Source organism: Dysidea avara, chromosome 7 (genome assembly GCF_963678975.1).
Source record: "Dysidea avara chromosome 7, odDysAvar1.4, whole genome shotgun sequence".
Classification (NCBI taxonomy): Eukaryota; Metazoa; Porifera; class Demospongiae; order Dictyoceratida; family Dysideidae; genus Dysidea; species Dysidea avara.
The window spans coordinates 23172107-23192232 of NC_089278.1; the positions used below are offsets into that span (position 1 = coordinate 23172107).

The 20126-nt window shown below is 40.2% G+C and overlaps 2 protein-coding genes across 2 annotated transcripts; both read left to right on the forward strand.

Annotated features, from left to right (window-relative positions):
- The first annotated feature begins 554 nt into the window (after window positions 1-554).
- Window positions 555-5056, forward strand: LOC136260270 (flagellar attachment zone protein 1-like). The gene is made up of 3 exons (XM_066053948.1): window positions 555-2408; window positions 2650-3680; window positions 4717-5056. Exons 1-3 carry the CDS (start codon window positions 636-638, stop codon window positions 5000-5002), a joined length of 3090 nt encoding a protein of 1029 aa, XP_065910020.1. The 5' UTR covers window positions 555-635; the 3' UTR covers window positions 5003-5056.
- On the forward strand, window positions 5043-18023 carry LOC136260271 (aldehyde dehydrogenase family 16 member A1-like). The gene is made up of 14 exons (XM_066053949.1): window positions 5043-5406; window positions 5457-5556; window positions 5610-6051; window positions 6102-6254; window positions 6652-6849; window positions 6901-7005; window positions 7053-7189; window positions 7239-7344; window positions 7390-7547; window positions 8570-8737; window positions 8782-8986; window positions 17356-17541; window positions 17585-17691; window positions 17739-18023. The coding sequence occupies exons 1-14, from the start codon at window positions 5094-5096 to the stop codon at window positions 17929-17931; spliced, it is 2571 nt and encodes an 856-aa protein (XP_065910021.1). The 5' UTR covers window positions 5043-5093; the 3' UTR covers window positions 17932-18023.
- Window positions 18024-20126: the final 2103 nt, after the last annotated feature.

Below are 20126 nucleotides of genomic sequence, written 5' to 3' on the forward strand. Positions count from 1 at the left end.
GAGGTGGAAAATTGTGATTGGTGTTCTGTTCATGAACATTTTATTTGTGATTTGCTAGCTACGTAGTTATTTATAGCTAATTTTTTAGTACAGCAACTGCATTGATGTCATAACATAAATGACAGCAGTAGTGTGGGGACTTTGTACAGAGGGGTATTGGGAGAGGTGGCATTTTGCTATGACAGTGTTTATATTTTCCAGCAGGGGCAAAGGTGAGGCAAATGCACACTAATTTGTATCCATATCAGTAGTTAGGTCTTGTTTCACCAGGTGGGCCTATTTCCTTCACCATAACATGCTCAATAGTCTATTACCTTCATTATCCAAATGGTTCCATGTCGTAAAAGCTGCAAACAAAGTTAATTTTATTACTGCATGATGCGAATCTCCACACTATCACAACCATTTTGTCAATTCTGACATCACATTTTGTCACTGTGTAGATAATGCCCATTAATTAACTTTTACTGAGTTTGGTGTGTTGCAATTGATAGATAATACTAGCTGTAATGTTATAGTCCTAGCCTACCTTAGTGGGTGATTGTCATACTCAATCATCATGTCATCTTGTTACACAGCTTGCTGATAGCCACCACGAAGAGGTCACAAAGTTACAGAGGTCACTTGATGAAAATATGGCTACACTTCACGCTGCTAAGAAAGACAGTGCAATGGAAAGTGAGAGAGCTGAGTTACAGTGTGCTGAGGCTGCCATGTGGCGCAAACAGAGCAAACAGCACAGTGAAGAAGTGGATAATGTTAATGTGCAGCTGCAAGAGCTGCGAGAACAGCTTCAGTGTAGAGCAACTGAAATGAACAAAGTTAAAGGATTACTCATGGATACTGAGCATCAATTGGGATGTGCTAACAAAGAACTGGTCTCCAAACAGCAGCATCTTGAAGAAGCATGTGACAAGCTTGTTTCCAGGGAGCAACAATTAGAATCAGTAAATGCCAAGCTGATGTGTTTGGAGCAGCAAGTGGAATTGGCTAATGGTGAGTCAGTATCCAAGGAGCAACAATTGGAAGCAGTTCACAAGGACTTGGCTGTCGTACAAGACCAGTTACAATTGACTGAGGCCAAATTGGTATCCGGTGAGCAACAATTAGGGTCACTTAGTGATCAACTAAAGTCATGCCAGAAAGAACTAGAATTAGCTAACAGTGCACAATTATCTAGTGAGCAACAATTAGAATCAGTCAAAAAAGAGCTTGTATGTAGAGATCAGCAACTAGAAGTTGCCAATGACCAGCTAGTATCCAAAGAACAACAGCTGGACTTAGTGAACAGTGAACTGGTAGCTAAGGAGCAACAATTTGAAGCAGCAGAGAAAGAGCTTATCTCAAAGGAGCGGTTATTAGAAACAGCCAACTCAGAGTTGGTATCCAAGGAGCAACAATTTGAAGCAGCAGATGATAAGCTGGTATCTAAGGACCAGCAGTTACAAGCTGCTATCAGTCAGGTGGAGACTAAAAGAAGTGATGAAATATTAGAGCTCAAGAAGAAATTGTTCAATAGTGAGCAGGATAGACAGCAACTGGTGTCAGAGTTGACAACACAAAGAATGTCAAGGGAAGGAATCGTGCCAGTACTAGAGGCACAAGTGGCTCATTTAATCGGTGAGAGAGATGGCCTTAGGGCACAAGTGACTTCTTTGAGGGATCAGGTGCAGGCCAGGGCTGTTAACACACAATCCCCCAGTCTTAGCCATGGTAACAATGAGGAATTACAGGAAAAGATAGTTCAACTGCAAGGATTGGTTGAAGCTCGAGATGAAGTGCTTGAAGAACTGCAGAGAGAAATGAAAGAGAAGGAATTAAATAATTTCTTTGTTGTTGCTAAGCTGAAAAGTGGCCATATTGAAATGGGTGGACGCTTGGCAACAACTCAGGCCAGTATTGTTGCTAAGGATGCCAGGTTACGAGAAGTTGAAGAACGTTTGTTAACAGCTGAACGACAACTGGCAGCAAATGAATCGTCAGTAAATTCCCCTGCCAGCGCTGAGGTACTGCGACTGCGTTCTATGGTGTCGGAACTGAGTTTCAAATTGAGCCAATCACAACACCGGTGTAGTTGTCTAAGTCGAGAAGTTGGTTTGCTACAGACAAGCACATCACAGTTAACTGGTCTCCGTGATGAGGTGTTTGGTAGACTATTGGGAGAGGTGCGCCGTATGCAGCTGGTTAACTTGCAGTTACTGGAGCAGAAGTTGCCATCATTGTCTGGCGCTAAACAACTAATGGAGAGTGTACAGGAAGCTCACATGAAGGTGAAGCAGCAGTCAGAGCTGGAGGATAATGAACAAAAGATATCAAGCCTGCAACACTTGCTGGAGCAACGTAACCAGTTACTACGTGAATATGAGAGCAAGCTGGCTGAGCAAGATACCCACATCAAGTTGTTAGAGGTAAGTGCAACCATTTGTACCTGTGTCACAATTACATGTTATCATAACAACTAGACATACCTGTAATGCCCATTATGAATATTTTGATCCTAGTACTCCATACATTTTACCTCTGAAAGACTCTACAATACAGCTAAAATTCTGGCTGCCATAGTGTCTTTTATAGAGTGGTTTCTCTATTTTATGAACTTATGATATTTGTGACATGTGAGTCTTTACAATGTTCTTTCTTGTTCATCAGGTTGAGCAGGATCGACTGGCTCATTCACTATCTGATGCTACACCATCTGATCTCATCACACTTCATGGCAGTCGCAGACCCAACTACACTCTGGTACCACGACAACGAAGCAGCAGTGGTCCCAGAAACTCCCTCCAGCGTTCACAATTCTCCATCAATCTACCTGGCCAATCAGATCAGAGCATTGATCTGTTAGATGACTCCAGTACAGACCAGTATACCCTGGGGCCAGTGGTTGTCACTGATGATGAGCATGGCCATACTTCCCAGATGGAACAGTGCCGACGTACACATCGTAGGGTACAGAGTTGTGATAGCTCATTGTCAGCTTGTCTGCCTTCTCCCACCATTAGTGTCCATATGTCACCTCCTAATAGTGACACACCTGGTGCTATGCCTAACAAGGCACGCCCCAAAAGTGCTGAGTCCAGTCACTGTCAGCCAGTGAAATCACCTGTGCCATCATGTGAGCCACCAATGACCCCATTGGTTGTATCTGAGGGGCGTGGCAGTGTAACACCTACTGCTGAAAATGTTTGCATGGTAACAAAGGATGCACAAACATCACCTGCTATTGTAGCTGACCAACGCAAATTCAAGCCCAAAAGGTTCATAGGGTTCAAATCATCTGCTGATTCCTCACCTGGCAAGGAGAAGAGGAGTCTTGGACCTGTCATCACTATTGCTATGGCGGCAGCAGCTGCTGCTGCCAGTGTAGGAGGGGAGAAAGAGTGGGCAGTGAAGCGTAGTGAGAGTATCACGTCAACAGAGACTTCCTTCACTACTGGCTCCATTAGCCCCAGCTTGGATGCTTGTGAGAACTTCTCCAAGATAGAACGACATGAGTCATTTGCTAGCTATGGTGGAGGAGTGTCACGTACATCAAGTATAGCATCACGTGACCTCTTGATGACTCCTTGCTTCAAGCCGATCACTGCGGCTGACGAGGAGAGCAGTTCTGAGGAAGACTGGGACAAGCCTGCTAGTCATCATGGTGTGTTAACTTGGCAACAGCACAACCACAACCAAAGGTCTGGTGTTATAGTGTAGTGATGTGTGCGTGTCTGTTTGTGTATTATACTATATAGTAGATTTTTTCGTTGCAAGAACTGTAATGGTGCAATCAATTCAAGGGCTGCAACAAATGTCAAATTTAGTATCCAAATATTTACAGTAAATGTCTTGGCAAATGAATACAGGGTAACATTTTGATTAATGTGAAAGTGCCTACATACTGCCACACACTTATCACTTAGTTCCTGAAATATATGTAGTAGTTGTCTTTATTATCAATTCAAAATAGCTGAACATAAAAATGTAACTGTTAATTAACCAAAGCCATTTCACTGTACACACTTGTGATTTACTAGTAACAAATACCGTATTTGACCAGTTAATAGCTGCGGCTCATATAATAGCTGCCCCAGATAGTAACTGCTCCACGGCCTAGAATTATTGTCGTAAGAGCACGGCTTGTGTCTGAATATACTGATGCAAGTGTTGATAAGTACGTTTGAAGCAGAAACCGGGAAATGGAGTTGTTTTAAAGCAAGGAAATAATATTTTTGAGAGAAGTTAAAATGAATGATAGTATTGAAGAATGATTAAACAAGGTCAGTCACTCGTGAATCTGTATAAACGCCGTGGGCTGCTGCCACTCAAGCCCACACCTAGCTGCCTTCACATAGTAGCCACAGGGTTTTCCTTGATGAAAGTTATAGTAGCCACAGCTATTAACCTGTCAAATATGGTATCTCAAATGGTAAATTTAGTATTTCCCTATCTGGTTGCCAAATGAATTGAATATTTGTTGCAGCCCTGATCAATTCACAACATTTTTTCATCACATTATGAACATGTAGCACAAAAGAAAAAGGATTTGTACTGACTGTGATTACAGTAAAATTGATAGGTTATCAAATGTTGAAATTTATATTTTCAAATGTTATGCTTAATGATAAGGTATCACATGTTTTATTTTATAGCAGCAAACCTTATGTCACCAGTGTATGGTGTAATGTGATGATAATGACAAATTATTACATGTTAGTATTCTTTCATTTGTAGTGTGGCAACGATGGCTCTAGAGGGTGTGTCCAATGACAACAGAACTGGAGAGGTGCAGTTTTCAATACGACTGTTACCAAAGTCGTACAGTTCAGAGACCATTAATCTTGACACGATGGAGGCAGCGTCTGAAAGTGAAGAAGAAAGAGAACAGTTGATGAATGTTAATGAGTTAATGAGGAGGATGGGCAGGCTACATTGTCGATACTCATCCACTGGAAGTCTTGTTAAGATATACTGTGCCAGTGATACGTCACTCGAGGATATCCGGACACTACAACAATAATAATAATCTCATTTCAATCATTGTACAGATAATTATTTTTGTTATTGTTGTTAAGCACTGCGCTAACGAACAAGGGGAGACGGTTGTAGGCATGGCCTCCAAAACACGTGGAAAGAGATCCGCTGCAGCTAGCAGTAGCGTCGTAGTGGAGGAGCCTGTGACTAAGGTACAACGAGTAGCGGAAGAGAAGCAGGAGACCGGAAAGCCTCGTGTTCGCGACTTGTTCGAAACGCTACCTTACGGACCAGCTCCCGAGTCGCCTGCAGTAGCTAACGCTTGGCTAGAGGATCATGGCAGATCACTTGGACATTTCATTGGAAACAAATGGGTACGCCCAGAAGGTCGCGCGACCTACGACTCGTACAATCCGGCCACTGGAGAAAAACTAGCTAGTACAGTGCAAGGTTAGTGATCACGTTCTCTGTATATATGTCACTTGCATGCACTTGTTAAGGTACTGGGGAAGATATTGAACTAGCTATCTCGTGTGCACGTGATGCTTACAATAGTTGGAGCAAATTGCCGGATCACGTGAGAGCTCGTCACTTATACAGGTAACCAGCAGGTGGTTCTGGTTACCATGGTAATACATGTCCCTGTTACACAGTGTAGCCCGACATGTCCAGAAACACATGAGGTTGATTGCAGTATTAGAGTCAATGGATAATGGCAAACCTATTAGAGAGAGTAGGGATTGCGATGTACCTATAGTGGCAAGATGGCTATACCACCATAGTGGCTGGGCCCAGCTATGCTCCACTGAAATGAATGGATGGACCTCGTTAGGTGTAGTGGCAGCCATTGTGCCATGGAACTTCCCTCTGATGTTGCTGATGTGGAAAGTGTGCCCAGCCCTAGCCATGGGAAACACTGTTGTGCTCAAACCAGCTTCCTATACCAGATTGACTGCTCTGCTGTTTGCTGAGATCTGTGCTGAGGCCGGATTGCCACCAGGTGTGTTTAATGTTGTGACAGGCAATGGAGCATTTGGCCAATCACTTGCTGTTCATCACGATGTGGATAAGGTTGCTTTTACTGGTTCCACTGAGGTATAGTGTTGTTAGCATAGACCGTAACATGTATAACCTATTCTAAACAGGTTGGGCAGACACTGAGGAAAGCCACTGCTGGTAGTGGTAAGAAATTGTCACTGGAGTTAGGAGGGAAATCCCCCTTCATCGTGTTTGAATCTAGTGATATTGATGCAGCTGTGGAAGGTGTTGTTGATGCAATATATTTCAACCAGGGACAGGTACAAACAGGAGCTGTACATGTGTTAGCAAGGTCTATCTAAAATAAGTAGGTTATCTTCTATCATAGAACAAGTAACTTATGAAGCTTGTGGCTCCACAGGATTTTTCAGCTAGCTCAAAGTAGAATTATAGGCTTCTATACTAATGATTCACTTATACATAGCAGCTTTATACAGTGTGTTGGTGTACAGTTGGAACAGTTTTACTCTTGTCAGTGTTATTGTTTAGATGGCACTATGTATGCAGTACTGTGTGCCTAGTCAGGATTTATTACTGACCATATTTAGTAGTTTGCTTCATAGCATAGGGGATGTACTACACTGTTCACCGTCAATGTTGTGTACAATATTTGCACTTTATTACTTGTGTTACCATGTAATGTCACTATGGTAACAGGTGTGTAGTGCTGGGTCTCGTGCTATCGTACAAGAAGGCGTGGCAGCTCAGCTTGTTAAGAAGATCAAAGAGCGAATGGGAAGACTTCGAGTTGGGGACTCGTTAGACAAATGTATAGACATGGGTCCGATTGTAGATGCTTCCCAAGTGAAGAGCATCGATCATTTTGTGCAGCAAGCGCGACAAGAAGGTGCAGAGGTAATGAGGGTGTGTGGCTCCACATGATGATGACATCATAACATGTTAAAGGTGTTCCAATCAAGTGCCTGCATCCCAACTGGAGGAAAAGGCTACTTCTACCCTCCCACATTAATTACTAATGTCCAACCAGTGTCAACTTGCGTTCAGGAAGAGGTGTGCATTATTAAGAGATATGTTGTTTGTCAATCTTTGTCTTGCAGATATTTGGTCCAGTTCTTACTGTGTTGACATTCCGTACCCCCAAAGAGGCTGTAGCATTAGCTAACAACACACGTTATGGCCTCGGGGCAAGTGTGTGGACTGAAAACCTTAACCTGGCACTAGAAGTTTCCCTAAGGTGATCTATTGCTATGGTATCATGTTATTAACATGGTTTGTTGCCATAGTGTCAAGGCAGGAACATGTTGGGTGAATGGTCATAACATGTTTGATGCAGCTGCAGGGTTTGGTGGTTACCGTGAGAGCGGGTTTGGTCGGGATGGTGGCAAAGAGGTCAGTTTATCCTGACTGTCTGTCTGTGCACCATTGTGTATTCAGGGATTGTATGAGTATGCTAAGCCACTATGGCAACAACGAGCACGACCTACAATAGATGAAAAGGCTGTGACAAAATTTGGCAATAATGTTGCTCCACGTCCTCTTAACCCTTCAGCCAATGAACAACAAGTGTACCACATCCAGGGTGGAATGCCCAGGTATGTACATGAAACATTGATGCTTTTTAATATGAACACCATACTAAAGGCACTGCATCTATTGTATATTGGTGACTACTCTATTAGAATATATCTCAGTCTGTGACTGTTCTATTAGAGTGTTATGATCTTGCTGGTGCTATTTAGTATACTAATGCCAATGCCATGGAGTGTAGATTATAAACACTAAGTGAATATACGATAGAAAATGTGTGTACCCTATTTTACAATGGGAGGTTACTAAATGCCAAGGTGTGATATAAACTAAAACTCTTGTACCGTTTGGTGTATATAGCAATAAACTTTGTGGCAAGGGATGGATGATGCAAAACTCTTTGATTTGATACAATAGAAAGCAAAATTAACTGTGGTTAAAAAATCAAGCAAAATCTGCTGGAGATGTTCCTTTAGTGCTGGATCAGTTATCTACCATTTACAGTGAACTAAGTGGTGTCGAGTATTATCGGTATCAAGAGTTCATAATATATATACTAAGGAGAGTATCCTACTCTCATATACCACTGTAAAAAGGCGTATCGTGAAGTTATGACGTAACGACAAGATGTTGTGGTTTGTGGCGTATAGGAAGCCGTAAAAGTGCAAGAATCGTTAGCAGCGTTTCACACTTGCGACGCTCAGGATAGCCGTATTCGCGAATGGCCTAGTAAGAAACGCCTACGAAGTGGTCTTAACCCATGAAGGAACGATTGTAGTTAGGTGAGAAACGCTTAGAGCTGGAGTTAATTTGGTTGCTAGCGACGTTGGTAGGCACGTGTTCAATCGATATCATGTTCAACTAATGACATCATTAATTATACAAAGAAAAACGGACGAACTCAGAAATGTTACGTCATAACTTCACGATACGCCTTTCTACAGGGGTATATGAGAGTAGGATATGAGAGTAGGATACTCTCCTTAGTATATATATTATGAACTCCTGTCGATATGCACTTTGAATTGTACTGTATTAGTGGTATATCAATTAGAATGGTTATTATAATTACATTGTTTTATCACAGTATTGATCGTACCCTCAAAGTCTATATTGGTGGTGCACAGCGTCGGCCTGATGCTCAGTATGCTCGTCCCGTCATAGCTCCCAGCGGTGATGTCATTGGACAGGTTGCTGAGGGCAACAGGAAGGATATTAGAGAAGCTGTAGAAGCTGCACATAAAGCTGCTCCCGGGTTAGTTACTATGGCAACATGTAGTTGCTATGGTTTCTTGTTAGTTGGGGTAAAAGAGCTGCACACAATAGAGCTCAGATAGTGTATTACATTGCTGAGAACTTGGAGCTTCGTTGTGATGAGGTTGCTAGGCGTATCCAGAAAATGACTGGTTGTAGTGAGGTATTAGCTCATGAGGAAGTTCAGCTAGCTATTCAAAGATTGTTCCACTGGGGAGCTTACGCTGACAAATATGGTGGTACTGTACAGGTAATTCTCCTATATTGTACATGTAATCAGTGTGGTAAATGTGATTAGTGGTGAAGTGTGCACGTGGTAATGTACTTGCATCAACCCAATATTTTGCTGAATGTTGTATTAGAATGTATGACTGATTATTGATATTGAGATCGTGCATTTGTTACACTTGTTTCGCTTTCACATTATCATACAGTACGATAGTAACTGTATAGTAGGGACCACAAAGGAGTAGGCGTGGCCCACGAAATAACATCACCCAAAAACCAGCCTCAATTTTCCCTGACGACGATGAGGCAGTATTGGTGAGGTAAAATTAAACCCAAACTAGCTTTTAGATTGACCCGAAACTAGCAAATTGCTACGGAATTTTAATTTTTTTTTATTCATTGGAATTTTCTACTGACTGAGTAAGTAACTGACTGACTGATGCCTTCAGACAAGCGTAACTCAATAACGGCTAATGCTATGGGCTCGATTTTTTCACTGTTTGACGTTGCTTCAGCCCGACAGGTGCCTTTTGGCATACCGCAGTATGTACAATGCATTCTTCATGGACTTACCAGTGTCCTCCTTTGTGTACCATTCATCTTTGCTGACAGGGAAAGGTGTTGATTTGGCGGTAGCACATGATGGCTTCCCTTCGAAACAAAAATCGTCCATATTTTTCATAGTGGCTATTTTGATTGCAGAGGTGCTTTTCAAACAATTCTTGATTCGCATTGCTGTGTAATGGGTTGACCATAGCTGACAACAAAGCATAATGGATACTTCACTTTTCAGACGATAATTAATATAGCTGGGGCACGCGGCGCCATTTCAGATGCGGTATGCGTGGGTTCACCAGTCATAATAAAATTATTTACAAAAAAAGTTAACAAACAAGTACACGAAAAAATTTGGAATTTTCAACTAGAGTAGGGACCATAGGACATAGATAAAAAGTGCTGAAACAAGCTGGAGTAGTGCATGATGTTAAATCACAGTAAAACAATAAGAAGTGTTATGTCCCTACTGTGCATTTCCGTTATGGTATCTTGAGCACAATAGGGATATAACACTTCTTATTGCTTTACCGTGATTTAACATAATGCACTACTCCAGCTTGTTTCAGCACTTTTATCGATGTCCTATGGTCCCTAGCTACTCTAGTTGAAAATTCCTTGTGTACTTGTATATATACAACACCTTGATCTTTGTTAGATGTCTGTTCCTTTTATAGGCAGTTTGTACCTGATGGTTTTACTAGTATCTGCAAGAAAAATTCAGCTAGTTTTTATAAGTGGTTTGGGTAAGCAAGGCAACAAATCACTTATTCAATTTGGACTGTTATTTAGTGCTTTTTTATTTGCAATGAGAAAAAGCATGCACAGGTTATGGTCATTTTTTCTAAAATGTACAAATGGAAGAAAACTACAAAGATGAACTTCAAAGATGCATATTTTGTGGTTGAGTACGTTACATTAAAACTTGGAATAGGAGGTGTCTCATCCCAAAAGGAATTTCCGCAACAAAATTCATCCAGACATGACCAAGCTAAAGATCACATTTTTTCTTTGTTCCTTTATTATATACTAGCATTGGTACCTGCCCTATGTGCAGGACCATCTCCACATTAAACATTTTAATGCCACGAAGAGGGACTAAGCATTAAACACCAGCACTGCTAATGTAGCTATGTAGGGTACATAGTGATGTCACATTTTTTAAAGAGCATGAAGTTTTCTTATGTCATTAATGATGCAAAACACTAAAGTTTATTGTTTGTGGTTTTGACAGGAATGTAGTTTAATTATTCAGTGCATCTTCCCTACCAGTGACTTCAACGTGCTGTATAGAACAAACGAAACCTTTGCTGCTTTACATGAGAACTAATGCAACAATAATTAATATATTGGGCATAAATATTAGTGTCCTATATTTGCTGTGTAGCATATATGTCGATAGTGCTTTACAGTACATGATCCTTATGCAGTACATAATAATTTACAGTGAAGCATGCATGCAAGGCTAGCTAATTAGTTAAACTGCATGCGAGCTAAGGTAATTGTATACAGTATACCCTACATTACATACAGGTTGTGTACACACGGTACAGTTTCAGTTTCTACATTTTGATGTTTACCTTACCGACTATCACAAAGAGAAATGAACTTGAGCATAATTTAAAGTCAACACAATTTGCAGTTATAGTTACTGCATGGCAAGCAAAAGTTCAGAACTTGTCCTATGCACTTTCAGTTCTGATGTTGCAGTGACACATATACCTCTTGCCATACAAAAACCCAGTTTTGAAACACCTGCAGTGTAATTGACCAATAAGGTAATGTATGAATCTTTAGAGTGAAAGCATGTAAGCAGGATAGTGAAACAGTTGTGCCAGGTCAGATGCAGTTCCTCGGTGTAAACTATGGATCTGCATGGTTCCAGTATTATCATTTTTCAGATGCACAGTAGTATTTGTTCAATCATGCAAGCTGCCTATTACTACAGCAGTATTGAGGTAAGTCTGAACAAACAGTTTTTCATGTCAGTGCACACCTATGTGCTTAAAACAAAGATGTAGATATTCTGGATACTGGTGAAAGAAGCTTTTACCTACTCTAATACAACACACTGGACCAACACACAGATGGACAAATATGTTGGCAATTTGTCTGCCCTGTCCCAAAAGTGCTATAAGAGTCCCTATTATGTGAGGTAATTCAGTGCCAGTGCTGAAAAACTGATCATAAGAGTTTGTAGATGAAAACTTGCATGGAACAGATAGAGCAAAAAGGTGCATCAAAAAGGTCCCAAAAGTGAAAAAAAAAGTAATGACCACGGCGGGGATTGAACCCTGGCTGGTTATAATATCTTGGGGTTAAGGGAGGTGCACAAATCGCCACAGTTGTTTATCAGTGGTTTTGACAGGAATGTAGCTCAACTTTTCAGTGATCCTTCCCTACACCAGTGCCTTCATCGCCCTATAAAGAGCGAACAAAAGCACGTATTGATTTGCTACAACAACACTCGAGTTGCCAGATGATGGGCGTTTAATTTCGCTAAAGTCCCGCCTCGATATGTGCTTTGCATGCCAAGATATGATGAGCTAAAAGTCGTGTTTTAAAAAGGTGTTCACAAAAAGGTACTGAGTAGAAAGAAAAAAATCTGTCAACACGTGGATTTGAACCCACGACCTCTTACACGCTAGTCAGGCGTTCTACCACTTGAACAGTATGTGCTGTGGTTTTTTCAAAGGAATGTTGCTCAAGTTTTCTCTACACCTTGGCCTTCTACGCGCTGTAGAGACCGAACGGAAGCACGCGTGAACTCGTGATAACAATCTTAGAGTAGGCGGATGATGAGCGCTTCATTATCAGCACAGACTATGTCGATTCGCACCAAGTCTGGTGAGTAAGCAGCGTGACCGTCAGACAGACAGACATACAGCTTTTCAGCTTTATATATATAGATTTGTGTTACATGCTGACACCTGCTTTCCTGGCCACATGAAACACTACTGTGTGCTCCATTAGAATATTGTCGTATGGTGACTGCTCTATTAGGGTATCAAAATCTTGTACTTGTTTAACAAACATGTTGCTATCTATTATGCTATTGTAATCATCAACCTGTTTTGTGAACCCGGAACACATTGATTCCTGCAAACAAGGGAGCATGCAATTCCGTTCACTGCTAACAATACTGGTGACATGTTGTCTTGTGATAACAAGAGTTACATCATTCTTGTGTACAACAGGATGGCTGTATTGTGAATGAAAGGTCATCTAGTCAAACAACAAGTAAACCAGAGTAATTTTGTGTCTCTAGCAATCATAGAAGGATGTCCTGCTATACCTTTGCTACCATTCTCCCGTTGTGCCATTCAACTTCTTTCCATAGCTTCACTTCATCATGTTGGTAATATGATGTACTCAGCGTCCTGCCATCTCATGTGTAAAATATGTATAGTTCTGGTTGTGTAATGATTTTACAGGTATTGAAATAACACGTTTAAAATGGATTGAATACCAATGCAATTACATAACGGCTTCATGATGACCTCCAACCATGGTGGTTGTACTACTGACACCAGTGTGACTGTTCTGTTGGACCGTCTTGGTCTTACTGCTGTATGCCTAGTACGTAATCTCACAACAGAAATTATCTAGTATGACAGTCATTGACCATATTCAAACCGATTGTAGCACATGGCTGACCAAAATCTATTATGGTTGAGCAAATTTAAATGTGATTGTATCACAGGGAACTAGCCTGTCATGTTAAACTAAACCAAAGAGAGCTACGCAAATTATTGACTGTATCATTGATGTGTTGGGAAGGTATTCTGTTAAACACACATTATTGTCATGGCTGCATGTAGCCATACATGTCAATTGTAGCATTAGTAATGCAGTTTCTATACATCATGTATTATGAATGTGTAATTGTCTGAACTAATTGTCTTTGTAGACTATATTTTATTAGCCATTCATGTACATTTGTGTGGTATGTTACTAAGAGAATTTGTTCGAATGGATATCACGTTCATGATGCACAGCTGGCACTGTATGAGCATAAAATAAAGCCTATCATGTACGCTTAAAAGTAGGAATTGAAATCCTTCATTGCTAGTTATAGTTAAACAGCTGTGACTTGTCAAGGAATACATATTGAGTGGCTATCAATACACATGACATTTGTAGTGTAAAAATTTTAAGGGTGCTCGCGGCTATTTGAAGCCATACAACATGCAATTTTTGTATTGTTGCTTGTACTCACATAATGTATAAAATGAATCCATATGCTACTTACGTTGGAAGTGCTTCTCTTTCTCTTCAACACAAACCAAACAGAATTCTTCTAGCCTAAACCATTTTATAACTATGCGTAGTTCTTTATGAAGCGCTTAAATCGAAACTAGTCCTCCATTTTTCACAGTAGCGCACTGGAAACCATGTTGAACAAACTTCAGCTTATAACTCACAACTCTATGTTTAGTATTAGTACACAGCATACATAGAACTTAAGTTAGTACTAAAAGTGTGCTACACCATTCAAAACCTCATGTTCTCAGTGCCGTAGCCATAACGCTACGGACAAAATCTAAACATAGACCTCTGGAGAATTTATCAGCGAATCTCCCTACAAAATTTGAAGCCTTCACGGCTATCACTCAAAAACTAGTTTTATTTTTAGTAAACATGTGCAAAGATTGCGTGCGCCCAACATTATTGATACAATAACCACACAAATTCCTATTGACCGCAATCACCAACTTTTCAAAATAACATGTCATAAATGCTGTTCTAAACACAAAAAGCTCTGTTTTCTCTTCTTCACACACAGGAACAGCTTCTTGCTTCGCCTGGAGTCTCCAAGTCGCTCTTGGATAGGTTATGCTAGGCACGCCATCATCAGCAGCTTGTAACGCCTTGTGATTCCAGCTGGTAACATTGTCCCCTACACAAGCAGCTTACAATTACAATACTAACTACCAGCATACCCTATCACTCGAGAAAACAAGGCACGAACGCATGTTGCCTACAAGCAAAAAGTGTGTTCACACTTGTTGCCTTAAATAACACTTACTTTTAGATTAATTCATAACTGTTGATCCATCAGACAATCATTTGCTAACATTTCAGTGACGATTCTGAAGCGAAAAAACATGCTATTCTTCCTCATGTTCTCTGGCGCAAAACATGTCCGCAGCGGCATGTGGTTTCTGGGCGAAAAAACATGCTATTCTTCCTCATGTTCTCTGGCGCAAAACATGTCCGCAGCGGCATGTGGTTTCTGGGCTGGCACTTAAACGGCTTCAAATATCAGCGAGCACCCTTAAGTGCTAACAAAAAGCATACAACTGAAATGTGAACAATTCTGGCATATGGTATACAGTGTAGTGAGGAGCCACTGACCACACGATTATTCGCCTAACAGTATGTGACATAACATCTGGACACCAGATGATTACCAGTAATTAACTTTGTCTGGAAATAATGTCCGACAACGGCAGGAAAAAGAAAACAACAGAAAAGTTACTAAGAAGCCCAGTGGAGAAATGGGTTGTATAGAATTGGTAAAACATTAGACATAACCACATGGGTGAAGTTCGATGCTGTTGCTAAGGACCATGAACACGAGTCGATGCTGTGTAGCGTTTGTAGTTCCAAGAGGGACTATAACCCTGCTTTGTTGATGGAACAAGCAATCCATCATTGAAGGACTATTCCAGCACTGAAATAGATAAACATGCAATCAGAAACAGCACTCTAATAAGGCCACTCCAACTTGATTCCTGTTTCCCGTCCTGGTCAAACTTTGCTGTGCAGGTGTACTGCAAATTCCATCATTTCATAATGTACTTGTATACTCAACTACAACACATGTACATAGCTACAAGGTGAGCAATCTTGTTACCTTGGATTGAATTATTGGTTAAATAGTCAGGTTAACCAGCAGACTTTCCTTTGCCATGTGTTCACTCATGTCTAAGGACTAATTCAATCACATGATACTCAGTTTGTGGAATTTTTAGACTTGGCAATAAAAGACACGGGAAACAGGAAATCAATGGAACAGCCTAAGAGTATGCTTTAATAGTGAAGGCGTTACTTCTACCATCGATGGATGAGTTGACTAGGGCTAGACTGAAGTGGAATAACTGGTACTTTCCTTAGCCACTTGACATCATTGTCAGAAGAACGGTTACTTTTTACAGTGGAGTAAATCCCTCTTGCTTGGTTGCACCGTCTTTCACGACCATTGGGGATTGTTTGTAAAGTTCTATGCTCTGTTAGAACAGTTGAAATAATTCTAAAATTGGGAGAAGTCACTGGATGAAATGAAATCTAAGTGTGTTGAATACCTTCCTTCAGTTGAAAAAGTGCTCACTGAAATTCAGTCAACACATGTGGTAACTTATCAAGGCACTGACTTGCATCACCATTGGAAGCATGCACATGAGCCCAACGGTTTTGTATTGAAAAGTGTACTGAACCTCATTGGGTCCTAAAATACCTCCTCCAGATTGATGAAATACACCTTACATTTCTCAAAAATGCAATTGACATGAAAATGTTCATAGTGCTTATTACACTTCCAACCTCCTCTGCTTGAGAGTCCAAATCTGAATCAGTGATACAGAAGACCATAAATAATTGTATCATAAATCCTGTCATAATATTTAATGATTATATGTGACTGAATTTTGGGAAAATGTTCCAAATCGCACATGCCAGCACAGCCCTGTAATCTCGTGTCTGGACTTCAATTGTGGTCTGCCTCCATTTTGAATCTTTCCCACTCCACCACCCCCACCCTCCTTCCCTTTGTGAGCACTTGCGATACTACTTTGCTTGTCCAACTGCTCAGATTTTCTATCTAATTTGGCGGGAAATTCTACAAGCAGCTACAAGTGAGGTGGTCTAAAAGGTAATAGATTGATGCTTATCTTGTGTAAATTTCATACACATGCTTGCCATCCTTGGCGTAATCACTATGACTTCCATTTGGTTTAATGTAGCATTGTTGATTGTCGTTTACATATTCGGTAATCAATACTACAAACTACAAAAGTTTGGCAAATTCATCAACTTTATTTGCCAATTAGCTATTTTATGTTGTTCAATATTGGCTGTATGGTAAATTTTTATCCACCAAGTCGCTTTGTGTGTTGATTTGTCAAACTTGAGTCACGCCAAACTTTTGTTGTTTGCGGTATATATTACACAAAGCAAAAATAATACTAAACATGTACATAATTCCTTGATGTCTGCTCAACTCTCATATTGGCCTGTGACTGTTGCACGCTACTCTTAAGTTATGCGAATGCCCACCCAACCATGAAAATATCTCAAAGAACAGAGGCCCAACTCTATTATAACACTAAACAGTTCTCTATCACCAAGGGAGGTATTACTATGATCAAAGAGAAACTTCACTTAGAGGCTATATTGTCAGTAGGACACTGCCACTAAGGTTTCAGATTTCTGTGTAATATAACTGGTTTCTATGCTGTTTGTTTAAAATTCCAATGTTTAAACGACATTTGTCAAGTCACAAACTATAACATAATTATATTGATGTGTGGATGCTACCATATACCAGTAGAATTTCATTCTGTATTTTGTTCCACCTGTAGAATGTATGTGAACTTATACATGCAATGGTCTTATCTGACCACCTGCCACTGTCTTGAGACATCAGGCTTTATAGGTGCCTATTTATTCTAACTATAAGTAGCCCTCAGTGTGTGATTGTTGTCCTAATCATAAGCCGCATGGCTGCCTCCACATTCTAACATGTTGCACCTTAAGAGGTCATTCTTACCGTATAAAGGAATTTAATGTCTGTATGTAGATCTATAGTACTCTAATTCCTGTATTTTGCTATAGGAGACGACCTTGTATGGTTGTACTGTTAAAGTACATGAACCAGTAGGAGTGGTTGCCATAGCTTGTCCAGATGAGTGCCCACTGTTAGCATTTGTGTCATTAGTAGCGCCAGCTGTTGTCAGGGGCAACACGATGGTGGTGGTTCCAAGTGAGAAATATCCATTGTCAGCAGCTGATCTGTATCAAGTGAGCTCATGTGATGGTATGCTCTAACCAGATATTGTGTTAGGTATTTGACACGTCAGATTTGCCTGGAGGTGTTGTTAACATAGTCACTGGTAGTAGAGATCACCTGACTAAATATTTAGTGGAACATCAAGATGTCGAGGCTATGTGGTTTGTGTGTATGGTCACCATGGTGATGTGTTTACTCCTTAACACAGGTACTTTGGGTCTGCTGAGGGCAGCAAATTTGTGGAGATGACAAGTGCTTGTAACGTAAAGCGTACTTGGGTAAACTATGGATTGTCCAGAGATTGGAAAAATGCTTCCCAGGGTCAAGGGGAAGAGTTTCTGATCCATTCCACTGAAGTGAAGAATATCTGGCTACCGATGGGAGAAACATTTGCTAACTAATGTGATTAACTATGTGTGTAATAAATGATCCATGGTTTACCATGCTGTGAAAGTATATAGTTTCGTTTGCCATTGTCGATATAATGAACTTAGTTATGTATGTTGGTCTTTACTCCTACCACATCTAAGAGATAAACCATCAGAACAACCAAAGCATTAATATATAATCCCACTAATAGGTCCGGCAGGTAAAAAGAAAAAAATGAATTTACAAATGGTATCTAACTTAAAACTCAATTCATTGGTATTGTACAAGGATACTGATGTCCAAGTAATACCAAAATTTGTTGCTAACAATTCCTAGCAAATCAGTCAGAGGGCATCATTGTAATTGTAAATTTTGGATAGAGGTGTAGTCTCGCATGGCCAGACCCTAGTCTTCGCGCGGCACTTATCGGTTGATAATTATAAGCAAGAGGCTAGGCTCTTATAATGGATGAATTTGATAAAACAAAAGTTGTCCCTAGCAACTTGAATCTTACAATATTTGTAGGGGTAAATGTGTATAGTAACATCAAATTTTAAAAGGATAGCATATATAGGCCTTTTAAAATTTGTTGTTTTTCCGTACATTGTCTGAGAGGGGGCCCCTTCTGAGGAATCACAAATGTGTGGGAAAACAACAAATTCGTCAGTTCTCAAATTGAGTGTAGGTCTCAATTAACCTCTCCAAATTTTAAAATAATATAGTGTATAGATCATGAAAAGACATTTTGAAAATTGTGGTTTTTTCATACATTATCCATGTAATTTCCCAGAAGGGGCAACTGTTACCCCCTCCCATAGATAATGTGTGGGAAAACCGCAAACTTTAAAATGTCATATCTCGTGACCTATATATGCTAAAAGTTGAAGACATTACTTTTGGCTTTCACACCTACAAAATAATGTAAAATTCAGGTTGCTAGGGGCAATGGTTTAAAATTCCTAATGAATTCATCTATTATCATCGATAAGTGCCACGCGGAGACTAGGATCTGACTAAGTGAGACCACACTGATTCCCTCTGACTAATTTACTAGGAATTATTAAGTAGCAAGTGCCCCCCCCCTTCAAGAAATTGCATACAAGATTGAGATACTCTAATAGAGCAGTCAATTACTCTAATAAAGCAGTCACAATGTTCATGAGGCAGTGTAGCTTACCTATGAAGCTATAAATAGGATTTTATTTTACATTTTACATAACAGACGTGATATAGTTGGTAACGATAACTAGCTATTATTGTTGTGACCTTTTTTTTTGGTCTTCAACTGGTTTTCAGCAAGTTTTTTTGGTCTTCAACTGTTTTTCAGAAAGGTGCCCCCCCTCTTTCCAAACTCTGGATCCGCCCCTGCGGACTGTTTTCTCTCCAAGAAATTACATGATTATTTTTATTTCAGAAGATTACCCGCCTGACTTTGGAACTCTTTACCTACAATTGATCTATCCCTTCCAATCACTGTGATTAAGAATAAAGTTAGGAATATTTTACAGCATCATTTTGTACTTAATTTTGATTCTGACAATCCTTGTACTTGTCATTATTTTGCCCATGCACTAATTGTTGTAACTGTGGTCCCGTAATTAATTTTAGTAGTTAATCTTATTTACATGCACACATAATAATGTACTTTATTAACTGTACCCGGGCTACTGGCACCAGTTACCAGTAGACCTCCAATACATGCACACGTAATTTTGCCATCTGTACATTGTATATCATGTGTTGTAAAGTAATAATAAAAAGGTGAATCCTCCATAGTTACTGAGCCTGAATAATATGAAATATCTTTAGCTCCATATAACTACTACCCAGGTGCACCCCCCCCTCCCTTGCCAAACTCTGGATCCACCCCTGGGCATGTAAACTCCAATAATCTACTGAATTGTTTCTTGATATTGAGCTATAAGAAGAGGGAGAGAAATCTGTCATCTACCTGGGGGAAGACACTTGTCATACCATACAGTGCTTATAGCCAAAAGTTTACAAAGATCAGTAGCTAGCTGTAGGGCAAAACTTGCATCTAGTGATATGTACAGCAGCAACCCTGTAGCTGGGACAGCCAGCCAGCACATGCACAGTATAGCAGGCTAAGGTAACACTTTGTATGACATGACGGCTGCTGACATTCATATAATATATGTCCAGTGCAAACTGTGCATCTTTTAGTGGAATTAAGTCAGCAATGTTATGGTACGTATCAAGCCATTGG

Excerpts from the sequence above, each read along its gene's own strand:
- LOC136260271 (XM_066053949.1), top strand. The coding sequence starts at position 5,094 with ATGGCCTCCAAAACACGTGGAAAGAGATCCGCTGCAGCTAGCAGTAGC. Across the intron at positions 7,345-7,389 it reads GTCGGGATGGTGGCAAAGAG|GGATTGTATGAGTATGCTAA; the intron begins GTCAGTTTATCC and ends TTGTGTATTCAG. Across the intron at positions 8,987-17,355 it reads AATATGGTGGTACTGTACAG|GAGACGACCTTGTATGGTTG; the intron begins GTAATTCTCCTA and ends ATTTTGCTATAG.
- LOC136260270 (XM_066053948.1), top strand. The coding sequence starts at position 636 with ATGGCTACACTTCACGCTGCTAAGAAAGACAGTGCAATGGAAAGTGAG. Across the intron at positions 2,409-2,649 it reads CCCACATCAAGTTGTTAGAG|GTTGAGCAGGATCGACTGGC; the intron begins GTAAGTGCAACC and ends CTTGTTCATCAG. Across the intron at positions 3,681-4,716 it reads CAGCACAACCACAACCAAAG|TGTGGCAACGATGGCTCTAG; the intron begins GTCTGGTGTTAT and ends TTTCATTTGTAG.